Source organism: Lonchura striata, chromosome 3, assembly GCF_046129695.1.
Source record: "Lonchura striata isolate bLonStr1 chromosome 3, bLonStr1.mat, whole genome shotgun sequence".
In the NCBI taxonomy this organism is placed as follows: Eukaryota; Metazoa; Chordata; class Aves; order Passeriformes; family Estrildidae; genus Lonchura; species Lonchura striata.
In genome coordinates this window covers 7,077,678-7,100,721 of record NC_134605.1, presented here as the reverse complement: position 1 = coordinate 7,100,721, position 23,044 = coordinate 7,077,678, and the positions used below count along the sequence as shown (strand labels likewise).

At 42.9% G+C, this 23,044-nt stretch overlaps 1 protein-coding gene across 1 annotated transcript; it reads right to left on the bottom strand.

Moving 5' to 3' along the window:
• Positions 1-3,077: 3,077 nt before the first annotated feature.
• On the bottom strand, positions 3,078-15,903 carry CALM2 (calmodulin 2). Its single transcript, XM_021552339.3, has 6 exons — positions 15,788-15,903; positions 11,543-11,573; positions 6,421-6,564; positions 6,237-6,343; positions 5,228-5,363; positions 3,078-3,772 (listed from the first exon to the last, which is right to left on the bottom strand). The coding sequence occupies exons 1-6, from the start codon at positions 15,788-15,790 to the stop codon at positions 3,744-3,746; spliced, it is 450 nt and encodes a 149-aa protein (XP_021408014.1). The 5' UTR covers positions 15,791-15,903; the 3' UTR covers positions 3,078-3,743.
• Between the last annotated feature and the right edge of the window lie 7,141 nt (positions 15,904-23,044).

The window sequence follows — 23,044 nt, the reverse complement described above, 5'->3', positions numbered from 1 at the left end:
GAGAGCAGTCTTTAGAGACCAGCGGCTGAAAGCCAGAACACCCAGTGTGCATTGCCTACAGCAGGGCCATCAGCTGCACTCCTGCATTACCTGCTCATCTACCTTCCAAGCTATAGTATCACCCAAATAATAAGACTGATCTTATTAGCAGGCCCTTAATCCTCACTAACCTTCTCCTTCAGCCATTAGCTATCATTAATTTATTAAATGTTATCCTAACAGGCTGCAAATTGACCAGCAACTACTGTTACTCATCAGCCATGTATTTCCCCCATCAAAACTCCACAGCCACAAGTGATTATGAGCAGCTTTTTCAGGGTGGCTCACCTATAACCTTGAGGTAGAGTTTTAGTCCTGCCTGGTGATTCCTAACACTACTAGGGTGAGTTAGAGACCTGCTCTAAAACTTACCAGGCTGTGGCATGCAATTGTTCACCCTCTTTCACTAGAAGGATCACCAGGTGAAGGTAGGGTCGGACACAACAGTAAGCCCAGGAAGCTAGCAGGAGCACTTCTGGCACAAACCTCTTGAGATCACCTAGCCCAACTCCCTGCTCAAAGCAGAATCTGATGGAGACATTTGTCCAGCATATCATTAGCTGGGTTATCAATCTGCAGAGATTCCACGTCTGTGTCTTACCACTTACTGTAAAAGTGTTTTGTCCTGTTCAAAGAGAGTATTTTCAAGTCTATGCCCATCTCCCCTTGCCAGTGGTGCTACTAAGATTCATCTGTCATTCCCTCCTATCAGGGATCAGTAGGGTATCACCCTAGGCCTACACAGGGAGAAGTCTTCAGGCCCAGGATCTCCCACCTCAATGTCCACCTCAGACTAAAACACCACCAGCTGTTTTACTGCACTGTTATGCCACAAAGGCTTTTGTTTTAGCTGGAACAGAACATGAGAACCTCCATGCTATTTGACAGGACGATGGATTGTCTCTTGTAAAGCTGAACTTGAAAATGTCAAAGTGTTCCTACACACACACACACCCCACAAATATCCAGAAAACTGCCTAGAATGACCCAAGGCCTGTTTCACAATTGCAAAAGCACCTGCAAGCACACCTCAGCCAAAAGGTTCGTGACAAATGCCATTAGCTTCCACCACACTTGACTTACTCTGTCTCAGAAGACATTTCATTAGCAGAAGGTACTCAAATCTACCACTCCCATCCCACAGTTAAAGTAAACAGAGCTGCAAGATTTCAATTACTGACCTAGAAATCCGGCATTTCATTTACATAACAGCAACATGGACACTCACCTTAAACAAAAGAAAAAAAGCAGGGAACAGGTATAAAGTAAGTGACTGTAAATAAAAGTAGCCTTCTGACACATTCATTTTACCAAAGGCAATTCTCTTGGCTAAGGCAGTCTTTCATGATCCTTGTGGGTCCCTTAAAACTCAGAAAAATGGGATATTGTGATATCCCAGTGAAGAAGGTCTTTCCCTTTTCACCTTAGATGCTTTCACGTGCATGCTGAGCTGTAGCAGAAGATCAAATGGGTTGTGATTCCCAGCCCACTGAAAGTCAAGGCACCAGACTGGCTAAACCAAAAATTTTTGTCAGATCCCTGCTTGCATTACTTACCTATAAAAATGAGACATCCAATACTCCAGCAATTCAGAATCTCAAATTGTTGTTCTGATGGTTCTGGAAAATTCTCAACCTGAGCCATCCTAAGTATGTCTTGCCCCAAGCTCTTAGAAGCACAGGATGAAGACTGGGTAGGAAGTGTCAGTTTCATCACTTACTTTCTAGAAGGCAAATCCGAACTTGCTAGGAAATTTAGACTGCATAAGTTTCCTGAATCAGACTGCCAGCACACAAACAGCAGTTCTAAGGAATTCTGATGCTGGCTATCGATGCACTTCTGACAAGCCTTCTCTGGAAAACCAATAGAGCTGTTCATAGTCCTCAGAGAGCAGAGCTTTAAGATCAGTGACCATAAACACTTGATTAAGTGCTCCTGAATTTGGATTGAACAGCTGTCATAATTTTAGATGCTCACTGCATTTATAAATACATCAAAGATGACTGGAACAGTTTTAAAACATTAGGTAACTGCTCAGCTGGGACCAGTGAGGTTACCCAGAGGCAGAGGCCAATGCTTTGTTTAAAGGCCAGGAGAATCCCCAAACAAGATAACCATACAGCATATGTACAGTCAAGGCAGTTGTTACCAGGAGAGTAGAGAAGCAATGGGCACAAGCAGCCTCTGGCATTCTTCTGAGTTCTTGGATTCATCCTTAGTAGAAACCAGGTCTTTCTTCTACATTTTTTTAAAAAAAATGAAACCTTGAAAAAAAACAGTGCTAGAAGCACAGTCATGCTCACTAACAAATGAGTAAGAGAATGTTTTCCTTCTGTACTTCGAGCTGACTGCATTCTGAATGGCAACTCAGATATGGCAGTTTCAGAAAAGCCCAAGTGTGAGACTAAGTTACCCCAATGTAGCAACTGACAGGGAATAAACTCCAAAATAATTAAAAGAAAGCAAACAGATTTAGTTGTCTGAACAAGGAATTTTAATTTTAGGTCAACTATTGAACTAGGTCAACATCCAGTTCACAATGTCTACAGATAGTGGGCATAGCCAGTCACTAAGGTAAGTTTATTGAAGCACCAAGCTCCACACAAGACTGTAAAATACATTTTAAACTACTAGTAAGAAAGCTTCTTCAAGTCAACAATACTATTAAGGGCCAGAGTTTAAGGACTAAGTTTTCACCTTCCAAGCTATTTTAAGACAGCCAATCCATTGCATAAGCAAACCAAACTGCTACATACTGAAACACAGAGCAGCAACTGCATTGAACAATTCCTGTAAATAATTCAAGGATACATTGAAACAGTATGGGTAAATTGTAATTTTTTATTGGAAAACAAATATACAACTTGGAATGGATTTGAGGCAAATCGTGCCATAAGCAGATTTTTTTTGAAAATAAGTGGCTAAACAAAGTTTAAAAAGCATAGTAACAAGAGGAGAAAATGTTTTCTGGCACAGGACCAGCAGTACAAAAAAAACTTGTGTACGAGTACCTGGATAAATCACCCGTTTTGCATTAGTGCAACTTAAGTTTCATATTGTTGACTGTCAATCGTCTACAACGTTAAGACTCCACATTTCAACAACATGTTACAGGTATGGCCACAAACAAGTTACCGTGAAGTAAGCTAGGAGAATGAATTTACAGTGCATTAGCCACATGATATATGCTACTCATCTCATTTTATCCTGCAGTTAAGCTGCAAGAGTCCTTATCCTCCCATCAAAGAAAGGGGGAAAAACTCCTCTAGGAAAAACTATGTACTCGAGAACGAGAACCAGCATGTTTGCTTTAACTAAGGATCTGCTAATGCATGGTAAACCCTGGCTTACTTTATGTAACTTGTCACACCAGTCATACCTAAGTTTCCTAGAGAAAGCTACTTTTTTAATAGACAATCCAGATGTTCCCTCAGTTAACCAACTTCATCTAACTTAGATGTGCAGAAGGGCTTAAATATCCAGAGTAAGCCACATGCAACATTTGTTACTTAGATCAATTTTCCAAAAATCAGAACAATGACAGTAAGATAAAGGAGAAAAACATGGAGGAATGGCCTTCTAATTACTATACATGCATAATCTTTTGACAGTAAGGGAAAAACCTTTTACAGATAAGTTACAAACAGAGAAAAGGCAAATAAACAATTTTGTACAAGAAATTTAACACATTCTGTACAACGTCTTCACTTCGCTGTCATCATTTGTACAAACTCTGCAAAAGGAAAGAGTTGCATAAGTTATTTGAAGGAAAAACATCTGAATTGCAAGATCTGAGAAATAGCCTTACTAGTGCTGAATATTGTTTCAAAACTGCATTTTCAGTTACATTCAAAAAACCATCTTCAAGACAGTCCTCTTTTCCAATAATCACACCTAAACTCCTATTTTTAATGGCAAAAGGCCTTCATTTTTCCATAAAAGTTGGTGCCTCAGTGAACTGGGGCACAGTGAACATCCTTACTTCCAAGATAAAATTATAGGGTCCTATGCCCAGAGACTTACAGATGGGGACAAGATATCCAAGAATGACTAAAAGATCACTACAAATCACACTGAAGTGACAAACAAGTAAGTGCACAGGCAGACATTGCGTTGGTCTGAACTTTTATTTTCCAGAGTGGAATAGTTAAGTCTTACTATTTTATTTTGCCTGGCTGGCTTTAAGCAACTGATTCAATGCTTAGTCCTAAACCATTTCAAGTTAGAACCCACAAAAGAGGATTCTTCATTCATCTTGCTGAAACAGTTTCAGGTACAATAATGACAGGAAGCCCAGAGCCTAAAAGGAGTTAAATGGTTGCTTAAGTTTTGAAAGAGCCAACTGGGAACAATAGGGACACAGACTCTCTCTAGTGCCAGTGTCCGAACAGCCTACTCAAACAGTGAGACAGAGCAGCAGCCTTGTACATAAAAATTTCTTTTCACTCAGATTTCTGCATACACTTAGGCCACAATGAAAAAGGCCTCAAAGGGACACATACCTACACCTCCGAAACCACACAGATAGTATCTGAAAATACCCAAGGTATTTTCTGTAACATATTTGAAAAGTCAAAATGAAAATGAGCTTGGTGTGTCTCAGCTGCAAACAACTGTCTATAGGAACTCCTTGCATGACTTCATTCATGGTTCAATGTCAGGAAGAAAGGAAGAAATAGAAATAAATTACTGTTGCAGCTGATTTATGTGAAATAAATGTATTTAAAGTACCTTCTGAAGGTCTTGAAATTTCTGCATATTTTTAGAGGCTTTCCCTTTTTGATTAGCAAGTAATTTTAAAAGCACTAATGACAAATGAGCGGCATCCTACAGTCAGATCAACATGCATTAGTTAACATGACGGCACAAACAGTACATGAACATCTCTTGACAACTTGCTTATTCTAATGGTCATTAGACATCATTAGATTTACAAAGTTAATTCTTACACTGTACAGCCGAATAGTCCTTTTTTGCCTTTGGCACAAAGGCAGCAGTAACACTCAAACTTAAACCCATTGAGAGGTACACAATGTACATACTAATTGAACATTAGCTTAAAGGAACACTGTGTGTTCCGATGAACTTGTCTGAACGCTGCCCTATTTAACCTTGGGGCGGCTATCAGCACTCACAAGAACAAGCATGAGAAGTGCTACACAAAAAGAATCAATTAACAACTCCTTACCTTCATAGTTTACTTGACCATCACCATCAATGTCTGCTTCCCTAATCATTTCATCGACTTCTTCATCTGTTAGCTTCTCCCCCAGATTTGTCATCACATGACGGAGCTCTGCAGCACTAATGTAACCATTACCATCCTGGAAGGAGAAAAAGGAACACTGGAATAAACTTGCCTCAGGCCTAATGACTTAACTATAACTTAGGAACATTGCAGGGCAAATTGAACATTAAGAAGCTAGCACAGCCTTAATCACCAGAATTTGCACAAGGTAAATGAGAGCTGTAAGCATATCTTTAGCATTGTCCAATGTCTTTGGGCATTGTAATATTATCTTATAGTCTTTGACTGTCCTACTCTGACACATTTTTAAACTATGAACAATGCAATCAGCAACTATTGCAACTTCATAGGTGATGAATGCCTATTAAATCATGTGACTCTGGTTCAAGTGGTGATTTCTTAGAACAGAAGCACTGATCTGATTTGCCTGTTTCATGGGATTCCAGCAAAAAGCCACAAGAACTTCAGAGATGACTTTTACATATTCCAGCACTAGTTGGGAAACTGAATACTGAAGAACTAGTGTACACTAACTCAACTGTTTTCCTCCCCACCCCACAAGGCACCTCACTCATGTTTTCAGGTCCAAGGTACATCTTAAGTAAGCTGAGTAATTTTAGCCTCTTAGCAATTTACTCAGCAAAGACTACATTAAATACTTAAAACATTAACATTTTAAATACTTAAAAACAATTTTCTGCCAGGCATCTGAAAGTATTTCAGTATCACAGCAAGCAGTACTTTAAACTTTAAATCGTGTCACTTATGATTATCCTGATAACTCCTCTGGCTTTCCCATACCACCACAGGAGGTTGAGCTTTAGGGTGACTGGCCAATCTAGAGACTCTCTGTGACAGGGCTGCAGATACCCCTCATACCTGTGAGAAAACACATTACAATCACACCAAGTTTTCTTAACAGAAATATTCCAGGTAGATGTTACAGTACCTTGTCAAAGACACGGAACGCTTCTCTAATTTCTTCTTCACTATCTGTGTCTTTCATTTTTCTTGCCATCATTGTCAGAAATTCTGGAAAGTCAATTGTGCCATTGCCTGAAAGGTTGAAAAGCCTTTGTTAGAAAAACGTGGTTTAGGCACTTTATTAAATTACTTATTAGTAAAGTTCTTACCATCAGCATCTACTTCATTGATCATATCCTGTAGCTCTGCTTCTGTGGGGTTTTGACCAAGTGATCTCATCACTGTCCCCAACTCCTTTGTAGTTATAGTACCATCACCATCCTTGTCAAATAGTGAAAAAGCTTCTTTGAATTCTGTACAAAACAAAAAAAAAGGTAATCCCTCAACCTTTGAAATGTTAACAAAAAGTTCACTGCTACTGATTGCTGCAACTTACAAAATTTTATTTCAATTTAAGAAAATGTTGGTATACTGCTCAGCCTGCTATAATTGCAATGGCAATATGGCAGCAGCAGCATCTGAAAATGCACCCACCAGTCTACTGATGAACCACATGCTGACCTGAATTAGGATGGAAGGTCATCCATTTTCAAAGACTCAGACGTTTGTTACTCTCTATCTTGAATAAGGGCTCCTAATATGGAACTGAAATAGCTGTCTGCAACTACAATGATCCACATCCTTGGTAGGAATTGCATCTCAAAATAAAACAATATGAAATTGCTATGAGAAAATTGAAAATGGTACTTTAAAAGTACATATGCTACAGCTTAATAGCACTTTTATTACTAATAGAGGAGATGAGTCAACGGAAAAAGGTATTATCAGACCAAACTACACCCAAATTTCTCAATATAAGCCACTTCCTTTGGACACAGATGTCTGAACATTGTATGCTACCACAACTGTTCACGGGAGGAAGGTCAATGGAGTCTTCAGCCCTGAAAAGGTGCTTACCAAACTGCTTCAGCCCTACTATATCCTGAAACAGCCTTCACAGAAATGTTTCTGACTAATTCTAAGACTGCTTTGCTGTCTTTCAACACCACCTCTTAACCCCCTACAATGGCTGTATTGTAGCCAGGAATATTAATACAAGCATAACATGCTTAATTGTCCAGTCCAAAAATGGAGTTGGTTTTAATCCATGCCATCTGTCTTTGGCCTCAGACCTTAAACTAGTTCACTGGCCTGTGGCAGCTCATACACACACATTTAAGCATGAGCATCTTGTCTATTCCCTTGCAGACTTTAGATCCCTTTACAGCTTTCAAACAGTCTGAGAGATCATGGCTCTGGACAACTTGTCAGCTCAAGGGTACTCCTGCATCAGAAATATTTCCAATAATTGGTTTTTTCAACATTTCCATGCAGCCAGCTTTCCAGATGGTGGGCTTCCCAGGCCAGAATTAGTCACAGTAGAAGTTATGTTTTCACATGACCTGAATAAACCTTTACTTCATACTCTGAAACTCTTGAGGCGAGTACAAGCTGGCAAGTGTTAAAAATTCAACTATAAAAATAGTTTTTTCTATAGTTCATGAATACAGCTACAACACCAGAGTTACACAGTCAAATACCATAGACCCACTCTACGGGTCTATGGTACTCTAAACTCTTCAGCATTTAAGTCTGAAGTGTTCCAAGAGCCAACTCCCACTGTTTAGACCATCAGAATCAGTGCTAGGCTACCACAGGACCAGCAGAAACAGTTTCAAACCAATATGTATAAAACACAAAGCAGAAACAAGCAGATACAACCTGTACCTACAATTCCTTCCAAATGGTCTTGGGGGGCTAACTTCAGTTATCTTGGCAGCAACAAACAGGCTTTTTAGGGCTAAGCTCCTATACCAGGGAAGAAAATGCTTTTCAGTCAATCCTAGCAGAGATGTTCAGTCTATCATGGAAGAACCTCAAAAGGGCAAAGTTGACTCTTCATAAAGAGTCAAGTGCTCAAGTATTATTCAAAACGTTTAGCTGTTAACCACTTCATCCTTCATGTGGAAGTCAACCATCACTAACCCAAACGGAAAGTCAACCATCACTAACCCAAACGGAAAGCAGACTTCACAGTACTGCAGTGACCCTGCTTAGAAAGGGTAGTACTCGATTCATATATTAAACTCAAAGACTTGCTTTCTGTAAGATGGGCATTTAAGTGGTGTATGCATAACACCTGGAAGGAACCATTCCAAGGACAACTCTTCTTTTACTCAAAACTGCAATAGGTTAAGAAGCAATCAGCTATAAATCATAAAGAAAATAAAGCCAGTTGAAGATTAGCAGCATATTCCTGCTTGAACTGCTGAATCAAGTTAAGAATACCATTAAAATACCTCTCTAACCACTTTTAGGAAACACCTCCAGTAATTAGAACAAAGGACTGACAACGTACACAGATGCAGTTTAGACTAGAACAAGAACAACCTAACATAGCTTTGGAGGATTTGCAGCCATGGCTAGTGAAGTCACCTATGAAATACTGAAGTTTAGTGAGTAATTCAATTCTGCAACGTAAGGTTATAAACATACTTTGCATATTTAAAACACCTTGATTCCATATAGCATGTAAAGCAAATCCTCTTTATTCCATACTTCTCCACACCAAACTGTAAATGAAAATTCTCTGCTAAAGCTACAAGGTTTCAGCCTTTCCACCCTTCTGAAAAGCATCCTGCATACCAAGAAAAAAACTACTTCCACGCCCCACGAAAGACATGCTAATCCAGCAATATGAATTCTAACAACCTAGCTCAGAAGTTCTTTTAATCATAGCTCCTTAGGCATCTGTGCACCACATCACCTTTTCAAATGAAGTGGCAGCCTTCAGTGACCTAATATGTTCAGTGAACCAGGACTACCTTATCCACTGCTACACAATTTAGCCAGCTATGTCTGGAACTTTTATAGGAGAATGGCAATTGTTCTCTTCACAGCTACCAGGACCTCAACACTTAAACAAGTCTATTTCTACTATGACAAATTTTAAATCACTGTTGCAGCCAAATCCCCAACAGAGAACCACAGCACACAGAAGGAACAAGACAGTGAACACCATGCATAGGCCTGCTTGTACATAGAGCCCATTTAGAACTCTGAACACCAGGGAAAGGATAGCTCGCTTGACCAGCTGGCTTTGGACAAAAGCATCTTCAGGCTGCTCTGCCATCTGACCACCCAGGTAGTCCTGACCCCATTACCCTTGTAATACAACACTTACCCAAAGGGAGAGCCACTCCCTTTGCACACTTAGCAACTTCAATTGACACTGAATGAAACTGCAGCCAGTATTACCATTCTGTAGCTACTTGGCTTTCAATATCAGTCTTTCATTTAAACAAAATCTGGAAAGGTTTTCACCCCTACCTACACTGACAAGAAGCTCCATCCTATATGATCAATGTGTTCCACAGGAAATGCTGCCTGGAACCTTTAACAACAGTACTGTGATGCTTCACAGCAGAGGGGGAAGGATTTAAGCCCTGGGGAAGTGGCTGCTTTAAGTACTGAGGTCTTCATGGCAATGTAATGTTGCCTCTACCATGCAGTACCATTTCCGATGTCTGCCTTCAAACCAAACACTACAGATCTCCAGGGAAGATCGATTAGAATGGTGGTGGCTCAAGTTTTTCTAGCCAGTCTCTGTAAAACACTCCAACTGTACCTCCAAGAGTCTTCCTGTGCAAGACCACTGGCCTCCAACAGCAAAACTAAGCAGAGGCAAGCTTTCCTAAGCAGTACTGAGAATGATTCCTTCACACACCACCAGTGGGCCTAGGTCTTCACGTCTGAGGTTCATGGTTTACTTGCTAATACATTTGCTTAACAAAATATCATAGCTGCCCAGAAAATGGCAGGCCTTTTCACACTGGCTACTAAGATATACTTTAATCCTTCCATGCAGTTGAAAGCCTCTATTCCAGTATGACAGGCTCATCAATACTTACTTTTGCCTCTGAGGAGTATATGATCATTATTGAATAGCTAAAATTAACACTAATCCCAAGGTAGTGTTAATAAGCTTCCTGATTATTTTCCATAATTAGCTACATCCACTAATAAAGCTTCTACAATTAACAACTGGAACAATGAACCGTTATTGGAAAGACAGCAGCGACAATTGATAAAGCCTGCTCTAACTAAACTAGTCGCAAAACCCTTATGCTATGTAGGCCAGTTCCCAAAAAAAAAAAAACCAAGCTGAAATGAACTAAATTTGGCTTGTGCTTACTTGTAAGACACTACCATGGCAACAAGTAAATAGACTAAGGACTTTCCACAAAACCATAATTAGTCTCCTTTGAGTAAAAGCAAGCTTCTAAAGTCTAAAAGCTACAGAAGAATGTTCTTAACACTTCAGATTTGGCAATTATGGCAAAAACAAACCAGCTCATAATGACACTTCTGTTTAATACAGTGTCTTCAAGAGCTACACCATAACTAAATAGTAGTATCTCAAAGGCTGTTCGTTTTATGCTTGACCTGGTACCATTAGATAAGCAGAACCCTAACATCCTCTACAGTAATTTCACAGGACAGTTATGCACATTAAGATTTTCCAGTATTAACACTATATACTTGTCAGATCAAAATCATGCAGTTCTTGAGCATCTATGGCAAAGCTGAATTCTGTATTATTACCAGCTTTATGTCCCATCTATTACTGAAGATCAATCTACTGAGAGCAATGAGACAAGTAAGTTTGTGCAGCCTGCATGAGTAGGACATAACCACAAGTTTTTGCCCTTAGTAAATGGCTGCCAGTGCACATTACCCATTTCTAGGGGCCAGTACCAAGATATAACAGATGTGTATTTATTTAAGCCTTTCAGAGCAAGTGCCAGACCATCAGAACAGCACACACACACAACACAGTTCCAAATACGGAATATCAAGAATTGTCATCGTGAAGCCAGTCTCTGCTGTCATCAACAAGAGCCACTCAAACATCTCTGCTGACAGGAGACAGCAAAGTAAAATATTTTTGCCTTCTATTAAAAAGGCACTGCAGATTCCAAGCCCTCACCAGATTTGTGCCACACTCCCAATTTCAGTCTGCACTTGGGACAATTCTGTAGTCCCGAGAGAAGAATTAGCAGCCTACTAGCCAGAAAAGCTGTGAGGATTGTTTAACTATATTAACTACACAACTATAATTCATTATATCCATGGTGCTTTTACAGTAGATAAGCCTTTAAAAATTAGGTGACAAATTAAAACATTCCACCATACTACTTTAGTATCTAAGAAAGTGAAATATCTTGTGTAACACAGACTGTCACTGGATTAAGAGATGTGCCAGGCAGGAGCAAAACACAAAAACCTCACCTGCAATCTGCTCTTCTGTCAGTTGATCAGCCTGTAATAAAAGAGAATATGATTATATTTGTAGCAAAAGTTCAAGGCAAAATAAGACAGACTTATAGAGGCCTCCGAGTATGGTAGCTGCTCTTCAGTACAGATTTGTGGCATTCTAGAATAGTTCTAATAAAGCTCAAAAGTCATCAGGATTGCTTGCTAATTAAGAACTGGCAGCCCATTATCCTCTCCAGACTCTGCAATATCCCATACACTCAGGTAATAGGTTACCACACGTATCAATCAATAATCCAAGCAGTGCTAGCAAGCTCAAGGCACACAGGTCCCTTTAAAACCACAGACTGGTTTTAAAAACTCATTTACACAGCACACTTGGTAGCTTCAGCACTAAGCACTTTACGTCTCAGTAATGCAGCAGGAACCTCCAAATGCCAAATTTAAGGCAGCCTAGCTAAAATCAGAAAAACATACTCTTCGCTAGAATTAAAAAATTCCTTGATTTACATGAAACTTCATGTGCAAGACCTGGCTGTAAAAGACAAGATACCAGCTTCAGTCCAAACGGGTAATTTCAGCGACATACAGTCCTTCTGTACTTTTTTCAGCCCTTTGTCTACATTGACTCGGTCAGCGAAAGATAACAGGGACAAGAGAGGAAGGTTCAGCAGTCTAAGACAATTTCTGCAAAAGTTGGGTAAGCTCCAGTGTATCATTCTCCTCTCTCACCAGTTTTGAATCCATTAATTTGATAGCAATGAAAACCATCCATCTTTCAGGCCAAACCCAAAATGAACTTTGCTCTTGAAAGAACACAAAGGTGTTTGAGAACTGCAGAAATACTCTCCCCTAGGTTTTCAAATCACCTGATTCTTCAAACAAATTCTGGATAGCTTGAGTTGAGTTGCAGTAACAAGGTGACATCTCCTTCAGGGAAACTTCCTGAACCCTTTACTGAAGTGTAAAAAACAGTAAAATACAGAAAATATATATTCACTGCTGAAATACATCACTGCTTTTTCAGCTTTTTTTCCTCTTGTGACTATTTAAGCAGCAACATTTTTGTAATTACTTTAATACTGACTGAAATTTTTTCTGCCATTAACTATGCCCACCAAATTCTCTCTCCACATTAGCACCTGTCAGGGAAAGACTTAGAAAAATGTATTTACAATACTTGTCAACTTTTACTTTGCCAATTTCAATTACATTTTTATACTGCATGGAAACATGTAAGTTACCAACTGCTGGTTATTCTTTCTGTAACAGAAATGAAGGTGGCTGCTTCAGCAGTTGTACACATGCCGAACTGTTTACAAAACCCTGTGTGCACACAATACAGCAACAGCCCAAGATAAAGGCCACGGACTGGCTGGGGCTCACCTTCTTTAAGAATTAAGATCACACTACTGATGAACTTCTAAAGCAGCAGACAATGGGTATTGGCAGCTACAGAATAATTTCTGCTGTAGGAAGTATTCCCATGTAGGTTCCACTTTTTGTTAAGAAAGACTAGCATGGCAGCAGTACTGCTGAGAACATAACCAATTTAAAACTAAGCTTTGGGACAGAAGTGTTCTGCTGGTCACTTAGCAGAAGCCTAACAGATTTTCACTTGTCTGGAGAGTATAATAAACACAGACTCATACCTTTGCATGGTATTTACATTTTTATTGTTTGAGTGAAGAGAATGTGCTACATTTCCATAAGATATTTATGTCCACAGAAAACTGTAGATCAGATTTAAGCAGTAAAAACCTAATTTATTTAGGTCAATACTTATGGGTTACCAAGTTGAGTCACATACTGTTTTATATAAACAATTTTATATGGAAACGTGACATAGCAGTATGTAAGTTGTTAAGCATTCCCAAACTCTTCCTTCTTTATAAAGAGAAACTCTTCCAGCAACTTAATTCATCCTAACCATGAATTTGGATGAGCTCTGACAATACTAGTAAGTGGTGCAGCGTTTAGAAGAGCACAAAGCTTATTCGAAGGCACAGGTATGGAGCAGTGGAAGATAAGCAGGGAGGTGGGGCAAGGTTGAACAAACACCATCTGTACTCCGCAGTGCTGGGCTCTGCAGGCGCTGCTGCGCAACAGCAGCAAAAGGCGGAGCCAGCGAGGCTGCCAGCTCCCTGCCTGCCGTGCCGCCCAGGTGGAGGCTATCAGCCTGGAACCGTGCCTGCCGCTCACAGGCCACCGTGGCCTTCCTAGAGGGGCCGCCCGGAGCTCTGGATAATGGCGCACCACACGCGTGACAGCGTGCACGCCTTCACCCGCGCAGCAACTTCCAGGCGGTCAAATGCTGACTGCGAGGCGCCCCTGCCGAAGGGCTGACGTGCCCTTACTGCGGCCGAGACCCACCCGAAACCCTCATTTGATGCCATCACAGCTTTGACGCGGCTTTCCGCGATTCACACTGCAGCACTTTCATTTTCTCTGCAATAGCTCCCATCCCCCCACCCCCAGACCGTGCGGAGGGCCTGACAAAGAAGCCCAACTCGCAGGAAAGCAGGGGAGCCGCTGTTTCCGTGGCACACGCAGCCTCTAGAGGTAGAGCTCCATCACAGCCGCTATGGCTGCTATGCAGTATCCAGCCTGGGAGCTCCTCCACAGCGCCCGCGAACGCTGCCCAGCGGAGGAGAGCTACCAGCGAACGGCAGCGCAGGGGACACCGCCTCCCTCCGAAACTGAGCTCCGCGGCGCGCTTCGCAGGCATCGCATCGGAAGGGACACTTCTGTTCCGGCAGGACTAACTAAAGAACAACAACCGGACTAGACTATATAGACTAAAATTAGGCTTATGGTAGGTTAGCTTGTGTTGGGAGCAAATCATTCTGCTCTATCTAGCATGGGCAACACTGGACCGCCACAGGTTGAGCCAGTCTGGTCTGTTAGGATGAACTATAACCACATTCAAAGTGTCACTGTGCCTCCCGGACACACCCATTTTTGCACAGACCTTGCTTGAAGATACTCCATTTTTGGTTCTGCACAGATGATGACAAAATGCAGCAAGTCTTTTGTTGCTATATTCATTGCAGTTTTTCCCCCCACCCCGCTTTATGGATGGTTAGCTGTATAAGTCCACAATTTAAACTAAAGAAAAAATTCAGGCTTCTAGTCACCAAGCCCAGAGACAGCATTTCAAACAACCCAAAATGTTACGAAGCCATCGTTCACCTTAAACATGATGAGCTGACAGTCATTTGATTCCTCAGAATAATAAAATGAATGAAAAGACAATTCCACTCTACTGCATCTTCCCTTAATGCAGAGATAGCACTAAGTGGTCAATGCTGCTTTTGCAACAGAACTGCTCCTTTTAGTACGTTCCTCAGTAGCCGCTTGTTTTAATTTTAAAAAACCAACAAACGCTAAATTCACATCCTTTAGGCTGAATTTGAAACCGTTCTCCAACTTCACAAAATGCGTTCTATTTCAACAGTGGATTACAGTTCTAAACTCATCGCTAGTAATATTAAAAACGCAGGACTGTTCTCTGCAATGACCAAAACGGGAAGCAAAATTTGTTAAAACAAACAAACAAAAAAACAACCTCACAAATAATCCCTTGCCCAACAGAGCCACCAACAGCATGGCGCTACCACGGAATCGACAGGGGTTCCAACGCGGACTGACAACAGGTCTAGCGAGGAGGGCGATGGTGCAGAGAGGCACAGCCTGCCCCTCATCATCATGCTGCTCAGAAGCTGCTGGGCTCCGCAGTGCCTCATTATGACCAGGCGCAGCACACCTCGCTAGCGAGCCGGACAGCTTAGGCTGCCTCATCCAGCCGAGAGCAGCGAGGGAGGAAGCGATAAGAAAGCAGAGCCGGTGCCATCGTGGCAAGCTCCTTTCCCCCCTCCTCCCAGGAGGAACCGCTATCCGCCGCTCCCCCCGGCGCCGCCCCACGGCGCTCCCGCCGAGCCAGGGGCCGTTTGGATTTGAATCCACACCACCGCCCCAGGGCGGGAAAGGGACCGGGCGGGACCCGCCGCCACCGCCACTTCCTCCCACGCAAACGGCGCCTCCGAGCGGGACCCGCCGCCCCGGCCCGAGCCCGCCGGCCGCGGCGAGGGACAGCTTCATCCCTCCTCACGCCCTTCTGCGGGCGACCTCGCCCCACAGCAGCCAGCACCCCCCTCCCCCGCCCCCCATCCGCACCGACCTCAACCGCCCCCATCCCTCCGCACCGCACCGCAGCGGCGCCCGCCGAACCCCGCGGCTGCCCCGCGCCCAGGGACTCACCATGATGGCCCGGCCTGGCTGCGGGGTGCGGTGGGAGCTGAGGGCTGCACGGGGCGCACGCTGCGCGACCTTCCCGCTGCACGGCTCGCCTCACACTGAGTCCTGCCCGCCCGCCGGTGGCGCCTCATAAACCGCCTCACCGCCCGGATCGCTCCGCGCCGCTCCCTCCCCCTCCCCTTCCCCCGCCAGCCAAGGGGATTGCGAAACGAGTCCCGGCTCCTGGCACTCGGCTCGGCGGGGCACCCCCGGTGCCGCTCCTTCTGCCCCAGAGCCCCGGCGCAGCAAGGAGCGAGGTGCGGGAAACAGGGCAAGCAACGCTTGTGAAACGAGGGGGGAGGGAGAGAAGGGGGGCGGGGACCGGCCATAGGGACTATTTCTCTGGGCGGAAGAGGATTTTAGGAAAAAATGCCGAGCAGTGTGGGGACTCCGTAAGGAGGGCGCTGATTGGCGGGTTCGTACCTGCAATGCGTCACTCGGACATGCACACTCCGGGCCGGCGAGGCGGGCGCCCCTCCCCCGCCCGCAGTGCGTGAGGGCCGGAGCGGCCCCGCAGCCCCGCGCCGGCCGGGCCGCGGCCCGGGGCCCGGAGCGCCTTTGCCTCGGCCTTCCGAGCCGTTCTCTGCTCCGGAAAGCCTCGCCCGTACGCAGAGTTACCGAGTGAGGCTCGCTCTGCGTGCGGCGCAGTCCAGAAAAATTCCCACCTCGCGCCGCAAGCTAGGGGATGCTCCGTCGCTTGGTAGCGTTGTTGAAAAGATTAGATTTCGCAGCATCAGTTAGGTTGGGAACGATCTCTGAGACCGTCGAGTCCAGCCCGTGACCCATCATCGCCACGTAACTAGACCCACATCCAGGTTTTCCTTAAACACGTCCAGGAACGGCGACTCCACCATCACCTCCCTGGGTGGCCCATTCCAATCTCTTATCTCTTCCACATGTCCGACGTAAACCACCCCCAATTACACATTTTCCCTTTCCCTCCCCCATTTCCCCTGCTAAGAATCACATACGCCCTGGTTCTGTACCTGGCTAGCAACTCTGAGCTAAAATCTGCAGTCTTAGAAGAATTGTGTGCAAGATGCATTTGGACAAATGGCTCCAGGTGCAATTTTCAAACTTGCACATGTATTTTCAAAGATAATAAAACAGAGAGCTGCAATATTGGCTGAGTCCATGATAGCAGATACACCTGTCCTCTGTGAAAACCATAACACTCATTTTTGGGACCATAAATATGTTATTAAACTTTGGGGTCTGAATTAAAGTTTTCTGACCTCAGTTTGAACACAAATCACAATACCAATCACATTTCAATAAGAAATGACCTACTTCCACATTTATTGAAAGAATTCTTTAGTTGATATTTACACGGTATGTAAACAAATAGATTTTTGTACCTATCTGTGCACTGTCAGTACACAAACTAGAGCAATGGCTCTCACTTTGCACACTAAGGAGGTTTTACTCATCTCAGTTCTTTGCCGTCTTTGGTTTATAGGCCACAGAAATAGGATGTGCTTGGGATGAGACTGGCATGAATGAACTCATAAAACAGAAATTCTGGGAGTTTTTCCCCCTGAACATTAAGTCAAATTCTCAGGCCTGCTTTCTTTTCAGGATCTTGTATCCACTGAATTCAAAATTCAGTGAAACAAAGTAAAACAGAAACAAAGTGTGGGGCGGGGGAAACAGAAGAAGGCCTAGTTTTTTAAAATAAAAAAGGACCCTTCATTAAGCACAGTGCCACTCATCCTCACTTCCTCACTTTGTGGTCATAGGCAATACATAAGGCACCACCATAAAAGCTGGCCTTCAGCCTTGAAATCTATCTGCAGTTACTGTTTTGTGATGCACTGGTTTGTTAGGCCTCCTTTTCCCTCTCCTGTATTTATAGTCCACAAATCAAGCACATCTGAACTATTGTCTTTTCAAACTCTGATAACATTTTTTCACTGTGTACCTAGATGAATAAAATACTTCCCAGAGCAGGCAATGACTGCCAAGGTTATTGTTACCCACGCCTCCTCCAACCACTGCCATGGGAAGCAGGAGCAAATCCCTGCCTGTGGTCAGGCTATGCTGGATGCAGACAGCCGAGCTTCAGTCGAATTTTCCTCCTCCCTGATGCCCCCTTTGGTTCAATTTTAAGGATTGCTCTGACATTCCCAACTTCTTAACATTTCTAGAGGCGTGAATCTGTGCAGAAAAGTTATTGCCCAAAAAATTCATCCCTGCTCTAGATTTGGGATAAAAGTGGCATAGCAGCACTCAGGGTGCATTCCTGTCACACCCTCAAATCTGGAGCGGAGCAGAGCACTGGTGCATTTTGGGGAGCTAAACTATCTCCTGTAGAGAATGCCCACAGGTGCGTGGTGCTGGGCCTGATGTGCCAAGACCTCTCTTTGGCATCTGTCTTTTATCCTCACATTACCTAAGAGAGGCAAAACATTGTGACACCTAGGTTGCTCAGGTGCCCAGGCTCAAGGAATCTATTGAGATGTTGTAAATCTGCATTTATGTGAAAATGGTCCTGAGGGATTTGATGAGAAATATGTGGAAGGGCTGTATTGAGACAGCAAATTCTGACTGAGTCCTGTTCCTGGGGTTTGGCACTGGCCATCATGAGCATGGAGGCTCTAGGAAACATGAGTGCCACAGCATGAGTAAGCTGTAGGCTCATTAATGATGGCCTGAGGGTTTGCTGAGGAGCAGGGGTTTGAATGCAAGGATCCCAGGTAACCTGGGTAACCTGACCACCATACTGTAGGTTTTTGTGTATGTCCCTTAAAGGATTTGGTATCTGTAATTTACATTAAATTCTTCATACTCTTTTAAATTACATTTCATTTTCTCTAAAGAAGTGGTTATTCAGAGCATCCTCCCTCTGCCGTGTGTTTCTTAGGCCCCCTGGTTCCTTGATCTCTCTCTCTCTCTCTCTCTCACTCTCTTCCATTTCTCTGTTCTTATGTGTCTCCTTTTTTCCATCTGCATTTTCCTACAGCAGCACCCATTTCCTGTGGGTTTCATCACCACCCCCACCCTGCTTCCATCTGTTGGAGAGATCAGCCACGAAGTTAACTTGCAATTACACTACCCGTGAAATTACACCAACACTTCCAGTGGCATTACTAAGCATTAAAGCGAACACCCCGGCAAAATAAATGCGAGAAGGGGGAATTTGCCCCTTGCATAAACAGGTTGTTGGCAACCTCAGGTAGGTAAACCAGCAGATCCTCAGGTACACTGGGATAGCCAGAGAGGCAGAATTGCTTTTCAGCAGCCTAGCTGACACTCTGCAGCCTGCATGTGCCACAAGAGGCAGGGAAATACATCAAATGACCGGCCCCAGCTGCGGGCTGCAACTCTGGCACCTCTGACAGAGCAATAATGGAAAATGACAGTAATTTCTCTGTTGCAGTGGTCAGGTATAGTTCTACCAGCCTGGGGTTTTTAACATGATAATTTCTCTCTCTGCTATGTAATTTAATAGATTTGTCAATATTTGTGATCTGTGCTTTTCTTCTTCCCCTTCTACACAGAAATAGAGTTTTACAGAAGCCCAGTTTAAGGTTTAGGGCAGCAAATTAGAAAAGCAACTTGAGTTCCAAGGTTAGATGAGCCGTATATGCCAGCAATTTTCACAGTTACTCTTTATGGTATATTTAATATTGTGTAAATGCAATTTGTTCTATTGTTTTAATAATACTTTAGTGGATCATTTGGACCGATGTATACAGAATGCTGTGCCATGGTGCAAAAATGCTATAGCTGCTTCTTCAAGATTATTGTAATAGTTTGAACAACCTAATTAGAAATTAACTGCAAATTTTATAAGTGAATTTCTGAGATAAGAAGAAAAAAGTTCTCTACTTATCATAAGTACTAACACTTAGCATTTAACTGCTGCATACAGAAGGAAAATTGCTCATGGCTGTTTTCCCATAATGGGTCTGATTTTTTTCAGCTTTTTCTGTAACAAAGAACCTGCCCCCCTTGAGAAAGGCCTTTTTCCTCAATTCCAGCTTTATGGGCATAAAACTAAGGTGGAAATCAATATTTATCCACCCAGATGTATTTGGAAGGCCGATTCAGTCCTCAGCAAAGAAAAGCTTAGTTGTCTACAAAATTTTAAGGTGCTAAATGAGACATCTTGGCTTCTGGTGTCCCGAGAGCATCTATTGATGAAAAAAACCCAGAATGAGAACTGGGAGGCTACCCTCGCTTCACCTGGATGGCAGCAGTGAAGCAGAGGCTTTTGACTGTGTTGGGTGGAAGACACCTCCTCTAATACAAACATGGTTGTGGGAATAGCTGCACTTTCTCCTTGCATGTTGAAAGCCTTGTCCTGTCCTTTGTGCCTGGTCCCTAGAGCACTCACACCTGGACTGCACAGTGCCCAAAATCATGAGGACAGCATTTCTTTCCCTAGGGAGTATGGACAGGTGATTCCTCCACACTTCACTTTCTGTGGAAGAGCAGTACCTGGCAGAAGGGCCAGCATTACCTGCTTTCAGGATATACCTATGGCTGTGTCAATGCTGAAGGTGACCCAGGCTTTTAGGTCATTCAGACAGGAATACCAAGGCAGCTCTAGGAGTGTGGTGCCTTCCACAGAGCACCAGACCCACGGGAGACGCCAGGCAGGTTTGCAGCCAGCGGATACAGAGCTCTGTTGTTGGGATTACGCCGCTCCCCTCCTCGAGGCTAGATGTTGTAAAGCTGATTCAGGTGACCTAAAACTGACTCTTGAACTATATTGTGACCACTAATTAACACAAAACAAGACAGGAGAGTCCAAAAAGGCAGATAGGTGCACTCACATAAAACTGGGAGGCTGGAGGAAGGCACAGTATCTAATCATAGGCTCTAGACTAGGATTAAGAATAAAAAGCCAATGGGACTCACAATATTTTCCTTTCTTTTTTAAGTTTTAAAGAGGCAAACAACTGCTTCAATTTTATGAGGATTTCTGATGGAACATTGTCTATAAACCTGCAGTATTTTCTGTGCTCCTATGAGAAAAACGTAGCTCTAGATCTTCATCTCACCAGTGTATCATTCTGGAAGATGAGAATGCTGCCTGGGCAGAGGCAGTAAGAGATCCCATTTCTAAACTGTGTTCTTGAAGTACAAGAATAGATGGCCCTCACACTAACTCTGAGCCAGATCTTGCTTTTTCTGTGTTTCATTTTCTAAAATACCTTAATAGGAGGGAAAGCATAAACCCCGTATTTACTCCAAGATAACAGAAATCCCATAGTCATCAACTTTAGTACGGTTCTGTTTTCAGGGACTGGAAATAATACCGTAACACTTACAAGAGGCAGCATAAAGTCCAGGAAATTGCAGAATGTATTCCAATATTTTCAGATTCTGCAACAGCTTCTTTTTCTGTCCTTTGACAAGCTGTAAGAGGAAGCCATCAAGAGTCACCAACTCCCCCACCTGTGGGGCAGAAGTGTTTGTCTTTGAGAAGCACCACCCAGTTATTATCATCACAACTTGACAAGATGCATCCAAACAACTGTTTAAACTTCCCCTCATGTGAAGATCTAGTAAGATAGTGGTCAAGGAAGTACTCGGTAATTCTCCATTTTGACAGGAAGAAATAAAAGGAAAAATATGTTTTTCTGGATCTGAAGACTCTTAGTTTTGGTGGCTTTCTACATGGAAGGTTTTCATCCTAACATATTTTTTCTTTATTAACAAACAAAAATGACAGAATCATAGGTAACTCCTATTAAAAAATTCCCGGGGGAGGCAAAGCACTGCTTATAATAGAGTTATTGCTGCAGCCTTAATTAGGGCATGGTGCCAAATACCTCTGTGATGAAAAACAAATTGATGCACTGATGCTTTTCCATTACCTTTTTTTGGAGTAATTAAATGTCACAAAATATTTTGCATACTTCCTACTGGGAACCAGGGCATATGGAACTGATTTACAGCAGAAGTCAAAAGGATTTTCTTTAAAACCAGTGCAGGCAAAGAGAGAGATGCTGAAAATGAAAGTTAAAATCTATTTTAATTTTCACCATAGCAAAGGGTGAAGCACTTATTGACTGTAAAATTTGAAATCTGACTAGATTAACTTAGTATATCTACTTCTCTTTTTCACCCAAACATACATTGTTTCACCTAAACTGAAACTGCTCTGGAAATTCAAGCCCTGTCATTTAGTCTTGTGCTCTAAGATCCTGCACGTTTAAAGAAATTTATGTCCACACACATTGACAGCTGAAGAATCCACCTCTGTTGAGTTCAGTAGGCTTTTCACTGGCTTTCTTTCAGCAGGTCACATCATGAGCGTCTTGCTCACTTTTTCCTCTATTTCCACTCAGGCATGCTTTCAGAGGGGTTTATTCAACACAAGGGCTGATTAAATACTGAGCAAACAGTTCAGAATTTGGCTGCTTTTATAAATAATGATTCAAAGGTTTGATTTAGCTACAGATGAGCCTGAGCCACAAAAAAAAATTGCATCTGGATCCTAACTGTGTCAACTCCCATGGCAGAGATTTTTTTTTCCCCAGCCAAAGCTTGGCCTGAAAGTTCATGCAGAAAGACAAACTGTGAATCAGAAGCCTGCACCAGTGCCCCGGGTGAAGTGCGTACCAAGATAGCCTGCAGCCACATGCCAGCTTGCCATTGACCTTTTATCTGCATAAATAGTCGTGACCTTTGGGCTGCTCAAATTAGTGCAAGCTGCTTGAGCAGGCAAGTATCACAGCCCTCTGCTGCTCAGGCTGCATCTCTGCCTCTTCCCTCTCGTGCCATCTCCTTCACTGGGCAATGAAGGCAGGTGGGGACATGGGACAGCTTTCTTACCTCTGGGGACATCCTCTGCCTCGAAGGAAATCCACCACTGGCCGGGTAGGACCAGTGTACTAAAGCCTCATTACATCAACTCAGTGACACAGAGAAGACCAGGTTAAGGAGCTGACAATCAGCCTTTGGATTGATACTTTTGCACAGGGTACAATAAACCTGCTTCTTGATGTGCCTCTCATTATCTTCCATTACATAAAAGAAATCCTAAGAGTTTTAAAATCAAAAGAGATAAGCTGTTAACAAAATAGTTATTCTTTTGTTTAGCCTCAAAGTGTGTTGTTTTCCTTAAAAAGAAAAGGTAGATCACTAAATCACTCTAATATACTTTTTATTCACTGCACTGTATGCTGTTTGGAGTTTAATGCCTATTATTTTCTCAGTAGACCAGAACTTGCATGCTCTCTCATGTAAATAAACATTTTGTCCTAT

Bases quoted from the DNA above. Each gene is read 5' to 3' on its own strand.
- CALM2 (XM_021552339.3), bottom strand. The intron at 5,364-6,236 runs GTACTGTAACAT...TTCTCCTTCCAG, and splicing joins CGTTCCGTGTCTTTGACAAG to GATGGTAATGGTTACATTAG. The intron at 3,773-5,227 runs GTAAGGAGTTGT...TTCCTTTTGCAG, and splicing joins TGGTCAAGTAAACTATGAAG to AGTTTGTACAAATGATGACA.